This window comes from Abramis brama (genome assembly GCF_963993115.1).
Source record: "Abramis brama genome assembly, chromosome: 21".
Lineage (NCBI taxonomy): Eukaryota > Metazoa > Chordata > Actinopteri > Cypriniformes > Leuciscidae > Abramis > Abramis brama.
The window spans coordinates 19,169,574-19,177,277 of NC_139983.1; the positions used below are offsets into that span (position 1 = coordinate 19,169,574).

The following is a 7,704-nucleotide window of genomic DNA, read 5'->3' on the forward strand; positions in this document are numbered from 1 at the left end:
TGAATTAATGACTTAATTATCTCGTAATTCTGAGATAATTAAGTCATTAATTCAGAAAAACAGAGCAAAAACTTTTTATTCATGAAAAATTATCTCGTAATTCTGAGATAATTAACTTGTTAATTCAGAAAAACAGAGTAGATTATTTTTCCTCAAGTGAATGCAATACGCTTCCGTATTATTGTAAATTGTTACCAACAAATTTTTATTCAGTTTCACTCTCAATATGTGCTGCTGTTTACAAAGTACTAGACCCAAGCCAGGTTTGATTGGTTGACCTGCAGCTGGACTCCAGCCTCTTCTGTTCCTTGCTCTCGGATCACACTTTGTTTTATACAGTAGATGTCCTCGGCAAACAAGGCTGCAATTACTTGAAACATGCCTTTCCACGTTTCAAGGGAAGTTACCCAGCATATACAGACTGTAGCATTGTAAACAAAGACATTATTCTAAAAAGCATACCTATGATAAACATAATAAAACAGTAACCTTACAAGTTAATAAAGTCAGGGTGGAGGTTTACTGAAAGAAAAAGAAATGACACTGAAATAAGATTTAATTTTTCTGATTGTTTGACACTCTGTTTTGCAAATCGACCTATCAAATTGACCTATTTTGGGGCATCCTGAATAAACCAGGTATTTTCAAATTATTTCTCAATATGAAACTTAAAACTAACAATATGGCTGTTATTTATAACTCTTAAATTTGACATGGTAAAGTGCAATACACAATGTTAAAAATAAAGTACATCTCTTGTTCAGTCTATGGCTGAGCTTTAGCCTGTCCTTTCGCAATGATTTTCTTGATCTCATCTGCTGTTCTTCTTTCCTTTATGGCATGAAGAGATTTGATGAGAGCTGGGTAGGCTTCATATAAACCTTGTGTCTGGGACCAACCCTGCAGAAGTTCATAGGTCCGTTCTTTCGCATCATTAGGGTGGTTTATCTCATGATTGTCAATAGAAGCTTGATTCATGCCACTGTGCAGAGCAACATGTTTCATCACTCTCCAGCTCAGATGATCGGCAATTTCGAACAGGTAAGGGTTCAGGTCCAGTTCTAAACAGAAAAAGACACCACTGATTTAGGTTTCTTACTCAGCTATTTTTTAAACCAGTGGTTCCCAAACTTTTTCTGCCAGGCCCCCCTTTTGTGGAGAAAAATATTTTCAAGAGCAGAACACGCATCATTCATTTATAACTTTCTACGGCTTCCTGCAATACTCAATTATGATTCTTCAATCGCGCAATATAGCGGGTATTGTGTCATCTAGAGGTAATAAAATTTCAAATTAATATTTTGTGTTCAATTAATAACTTATGTGGCAAGTCGCTGCACAAGCGGGATCATTTAGCAATGAAGTCTTGTATCACCCTGAAGAAGTTTCTTTTGCATAAGAATCTGCTGACTGCACCCTTAGCTTTGCTGGACCCCCGTTTTTATCATTTCGAGCCCCCCAGTTTTGGAACCACTGACTTAAATTTCTTTTTCTTTTTTTGCCCTCCATGCACTTTCCAGGAACAGAGTACAAAATACTGTTTTTTACTGTTTTTTTTCCACACACACAAAAAAAAGCCAAAATAAGTGCTTAATCTTAAGAAAAAAGACATTACCCTCACATGGCTAAACCAAATATTAAATTCTGCTTTTTCTTCATTTAAAGGGGTCATGACATGGGATTATTTTATTATTTAATATGTTCCTTCAGGTTCACTTATAATGTTAATGAAGTGTTTTTGCGCACACACACATACTGTTATGATTGGCTTATGTCATTGCATAGGAAGAAGTATTACTCGTTATTGTACGCGAGTAGATAAGCGAGTAAACAAACAAAATCCTCCGATGTGATCCGGGACCCCACGCAGATGTCCTTCTGACATCTGTACAGAGACGCAAACAAGCTGTTTAAACAGGACGTGTTGTTTACGCTTCCAATTGACCTGTTGTCAGCAGACTCAGGAGTGGAGTATGTCAGAGATTGAACAGGCATCTGTATACTGTATTTAGTGTATACAGTGCAGTGATTATAATGGACGATTATAATTGATGCAACACTCGTGTCTGGAGTAGAAAGCAGTCAGCCGTTAAGCGACTGAATGGCAGTGGGCGTGGCTTGTGGTGCGATGATATCGATGATTCGTCAATATCTTGCTCTAGAGGCAGTCATATGCAAAATGTATTTGCCCGTATGATATGATGTCACAGATCCCACAGCTTGGTAAAATAAATGCTTAGTTTAAAAAGAGGGGGCATTTGAAACTTGCAGGATATTTTAATGGTACAAAGAGCAAATTTGATTTCTCATGCCATGACTCCTGTTACCATAATTTGGGACAGTATAGTTTAAATGCTAAAATTGATTTGTGTGATTTTGTCATTTTCAAAGATAAACATTGAATAAACAACAATTAAATAGTTAAAAATGTTCTAGAACTTAAAATCCAGTGCAAGTAGCTTGAATTAATTAATTAAACTTGAATTAACCACTCAGAAGGGGCAAGTTTAGGACCACATGATAATTAGAAGATATACACATACATATATACATACATACACATACATACATATATAGATATACATATATAGATATATATATATATATATACACACACACATACACATATATATATATATATATATATATATATATATATATATATATATATATATATATATATATATATATATATATATACAGTGAGGAAAATAAGTATTTGAACACCCTGCTATTTTGCAAGTTCTCCCACTTAGAAATCACGGAGGGGTCTGAAATTGTCATCGTAGGTGCATGTCCACTGTGAGAGACATAATCTAAAAAAAAATCCAGAAATCATAATGTTTGATTTTTTAACTATTTATTTGTATGATACAGCTGCAAATAAGTATTTGAACACCTGTCTATCAGCTAGAATTCTGACCCACAAAGACCTGTTAGTCTGCCTTTAAAATGTCCACCTCCACTCCATTTATTATCCTAAATTAGATGCACCTGTTTGAGGTTGTTAGCTGCATAAAGACACCTGTCCACCCCATACAATCAGTAAGAATCCAACTACTAACATGGCCAAGACCAAAGAGCTGTCCAAAGACACTAGAGACAAAATTGTACACCTCCACAAGGCTGGAAAGGGCTACGGGGAAATTGCCAAGCAGCTTGGTGAAAAAAGGTCCACTGTTGGAGCAATCATTAGAAAATGGAAGAAGCTAAACATGACTGTCAATCTCCCTCGGACTGGGGCTCCATGCAAGATCTCACCTCGTGGGTCTCAATGATCCTAAGAAAGGTGAGAAATCAGCCCAGAACTACACGGGAGGAGCTGGTCAATGACCTGAAAAGAGCTGGGACCACCGTTTCCAAGGTTACTGTTGGTAATACACTAAGACGTCATGGTTTGAAATCATGCATGGCACGGAAGGTTCCCCTGCCCTGCTTAAACCAGCACATGTCAAGGCCCGTCTTAAGTTTGCCAATGACCATTTGGATGATCCAGAGGAGTCATGGGAGAAAGTCATGTGGTCAGATGAGACCAAAATAGAACTTTTTGGTCATAATTCCACTAAACGTGTTTGGAGGAAGAAGAATGATGAGTACCATCCCAAGAACACCATCCCTACTGTGAAGCATGGGGGTGGTAGCATCATGCTTTGGGGGTGTTTTTCTGCACATGGGACAGGGCGACTGCACTGTATTAAGGAGAGGATGACCGGGGCCGAGATTTTGGGGAACAACCTCTTTCCCTCAGTTAGAGCATTGAAGATGGGTCGAGGCTGGGTCTTCCAACATGACAATGACCCGAAGCACACAGCCAGGATAACCAAGGAGTGGCTCTGTAAGAAGCATATCAAGGTTCTGGCGTGGCCTAGCCAGTCTCCAGACCTAAACCCAATAGAGAATCTTTGGAGGGAGCTCAAACTCTGTGTTTCTCAGCGACAGCCCAGAAACCTGACTGATCTAGAGAAGATCTGTGTGGAGGAGTGGGCCAAAATCCCTCCTGCAGTGTGTGCAAACCTGGTGAAAAACTACAGGAAACGTTTGACCTCTGTAATTGCAAACAAAGGCTACTGTACCAAATATTAACATTGATTTTCTCAGGTGTTCAAATACTTATTTGCAGCTGTATCCTACAAATAAATAGTTAAAAAATCATACATTGTGATTTCTGGATTTTTTTTTTTTGATTATGTCTCTCACAGTGGACATGCACCTACGATGACAATTTCAGACCCCTCCATGATTTCTAAGTGGGAGAACTTGCAAAATAGCAGGGTGTTCAAATACTTATTTTCCTCACTGTATATATATATATATATATATATATATATATATATATATATATATATATATACACATACATTTGATGTAGATGAAAAGTACAAGCACACTTGCCTTTCAGCTGTTCTGCCTGTATGAAACAAAGGAAGACACAATCAGACACAAATGTTTTGAAATACACACACAAACTAATATGCAGTTCCACAGTAACACCACAAGGGTGCCATGAACACTTAAAAAAAGATAACTTACCTCAGGGCCTGTGTCTATGCTCTTTTTGTCCTTTTTTTGTTTCCATAAATAAAAGAGAACCAGGCAGATTGTGAGTAACGGAACCAAAACAGCAGCTGCAATGGCCCCTGGAACAGAGGCAACCATAGGGGTTATTTCTCCATAACCAGTTTACCACCCCCCTGTACTGTACTTTGTGTTTATACTGCATAAGCTTCAAAGTACATTTCCAGTCACATCTTATACTGTGTGTGTGTTTGTGTGTATAGAGAAGAGCACTTGGAACAGAAGCATTTTAACAAATTATCCCTTGGCTATGCCTGTGGATGTGTGTAGCTTGTGGATATACATGCCTTTTGAAATCGTTGTGTCTTTGGCATCTTTGCACACTGTGTTGCTGGTTTCTGTGCATTTTGTTTCCACTTCATCACATCTGTTGGATAAACATGAACACAACAAAGACTGAATACTGAGCTGAAAACCATTTTTCTAAATATAAAGCTTATGAAATACTGAACGCTAAAACAAAAATTCAGATTTTGAAGGAACTGGGTCTTCAATGTTCCCTCTAATTTTTGCTCTTGCTTAGCAAACCTTTTATAAATTAAAGAACAATTTATCAAATAAATTTATACTGGGCATATCACTTCAGGAATCTGAGCAGAAACACCCTGCGTATCAGAAATGTGAAGCCGACTCCCTCTTTAAGCATGATTAATTTTACACAGAAACTAAAAACAAACTAATATTTATTATTCAAATATGAAGGACAATATTGCCAGGATTTAATTGGTTTATTTTTTTATCTTGTCTATTTAAGTTTTTTTTTTTTTTTTTAATGCTGAGATCATGAGGGAAAATTAAAAGACAGGGCTTTTTGTTTTGGACACAGTCACTGAAATCCAGATGGATGCAGCCATTATCTGGGGAATTAGCACACACAGCTTCAGTTTTGCAGTGAAAATCAAATGGACATGCTTTTCCCCCCGCACATTTCGGAATCTGACTTCTGCATGGATTTTGTGTGGGAGCAAAATAAGTGTGCATCTGCACACAACTTTTTAGAAGGAACTTTGATCTCCATTAAAACTAACATAACTTTCTTCACACACACATCTGTCATTCTGTCCTGAGAGAAAAGGGTCTTTGGCTGACTACATACTTGTCACAAGGCTTACACGTCCTGCAGTGTTCACCCTGGTCACAGTAATGATCCTCCTTACACCTGCAGACAGTGTTGGAGTATAGTGAACATCTCTCTTTCACCACCATGTTTGCTAAAGCAGGGAGACAAAGCACAAGTTAGACTTTTTGCCTGTCCTTCAATTTGAGCTTCAAGATGCACCATACTACCCTTTGACAACAATCCCACCTCTGGCATTAGAAACTTTGAGTAATATTTTCTTGTGGTTTGTGGTTGACTGTCTACTGTTCATTTGTTAGATTTGCATGTTTGTTATACAGTATAGAAAAATGGCCACTCTGAACGGGCTTTTCCTCAGTGCATCATCAAATAAGCAATCACAAACATTTGCACAAAATAACCATTAACCTGACTAAACTAACAAGGATAAGATGTTAACACCTACCTTCGGTTTCGCATATTTTACAAGGCTGGCAATTGTGCTCATTGTTCGGGTGGTCCAAATAGGTGTTAGACTCACACCGATCACAAGGTCTGTCATTTATATCAGTGCAGTCACGTGAGACCCGGTAACCTGTAACACACACAAATACATACATTTGTGTGCATATACCCCTTGAGAACATCATATTGTCTTTATTCCTTTTAAATAAAGATAATTACATGGCTCTCTGAAATACTTGATTCTGATTGGTCAATGAGAGTAAAATATCTACTGGCTGCTAAACTTTTTATTTCTCCGTTGCCAATGACAACGCTACTTTCAGGTCTCTCATATCACTCCACAGTCTGTGGAAACAAAAATCACTGAAAAAAAAAGAAAAAAAGAACCCTTTCCAGACCCTAACGCTACACTTTTGATATGGAATAAGACACAAAGTCTACCTCGCTAACCAAAATATAACGTTTAGATCTTACCAGCTGGACAGAGGCAGCAGGTTTTCCCCTCAACCGTGTAGTTCCCGTCAGGGCATGTTTCGCGTCTCGTGCGCCTGATCCTGCCTTCCGTCAAGCCTACAGGGAACATCTGACACACGAAAAAATACATTTCACAGATAAAATAAGAAATTAAAGTTACGTTTTCTTATTGAAACATTCTTTTAAAAAGATCTTTTGTTAACCATTCTAAACCAGTGACGACCTCAAATAGCTTCAGTAGGCTAGCCTACAAATCGAAAGTGAAACTATTTACAACTTATGTTTAGTATACAATTTATAATATTTTCAATCAAAATGGCATTAAATTGGCTTTTTTTAACTGATTAGAATACAATCAACAAATATTGGACAAACCAAGTCCATACATTTCCGTATTCCCCTAGTAAATAGTCGATGAAGGGCGTTGGCTATATTTTTTCAGCTAACGTTAGGACTAAATTATACAGTATAAATTGAATTAGGTTTAAAAGGCATGACTTACCACACAACACAGACATGCGATGAGATTGTAAACATACATGTCTGAAGAGTAACAGGCTCCCTATGGTGCTCTCAGATTGCTTGAACGCAGAAACTTAACTGAGTACAGGAAGTGTTGTAGAGGTATCCGATTCAAATTGTTATTTTGAAACAGATCTTCTCAATCGGTTGAAGCAAAACCAATTTAAACCTGCTGTGCTCGTGCTCGTACTCTACTCTAAAGGAGCGCGGGGTTTTTCCAAAATACGACGTGACGTAAATGAATCACTAGAAGGTTTTTTTTTAATCGGTTCATTGAAACAAACTGTACGAAAGATTCAGCTGTGGTTTTCTTAGAAAATGTGTAAATGTTTTAAGTGCCTGTAGTGAAAGTTATCTTTAGGGTACTTCACAGAACTCAGTGTTCACTTCACTAATATGTGCAATGATTGATTTGCAGGTTTAATTTGACTTAAAGGTAGGGTAGGTAGGATTTTTATAAAAAACTTTTTTTCAAATTTGTTTAAACTGTCTTTATATACCAATACATAATTAAAATGTAAGTGCTCTGAAAAAGAGTTTAAAAATCGAGTGACTGTAGACCTTTTAATCTGCAATAAACACAGCTCATTTCCATCCGGGACGAAACAATT

At 37.4% G+C, this 7,704-nt stretch overlaps 1 protein-coding gene across 2 annotated transcripts; it reads right to left on the bottom strand.

Annotated features, from left to right (window-relative positions):
• Positions 1–501: 501 nt before the first annotated feature.
• fas (Fas cell surface death receptor) lies at positions 502–7,486 on the bottom strand. Of its 2 annotated transcripts, XM_084097371.1 has the most exons (8): positions 7,074–7,403; positions 6,572–6,680; positions 6,099–6,227; positions 5,672–5,786; positions 4,863–4,942; positions 4,531–4,637; positions 4,393–4,408; positions 502–1,061 (listed from the first exon to the last, which is right to left on the bottom strand). In XM_084097371.1, the coding sequence occupies exons 1-8, from the start codon at positions 7,110–7,112 to the stop codon at positions 766–768; spliced, it is 891 nt and encodes a 296-aa protein (XP_083953497.1). In that variant the 5' UTR covers positions 7,113–7,403; the 3' UTR covers positions 502–765. The 2 variants fall into 2 exon arrangements, with proteins under 2 accessions (XP_083953497.1, XP_083953498.1); XM_084097372.1 differs by lacking the exon at positions 4,393–4,408 and having other exon boundaries at positions 4,527–4,637; positions 7,074–7,486.
• Between the last annotated feature and the right edge of the window lie 218 nt (positions 7,487–7,704).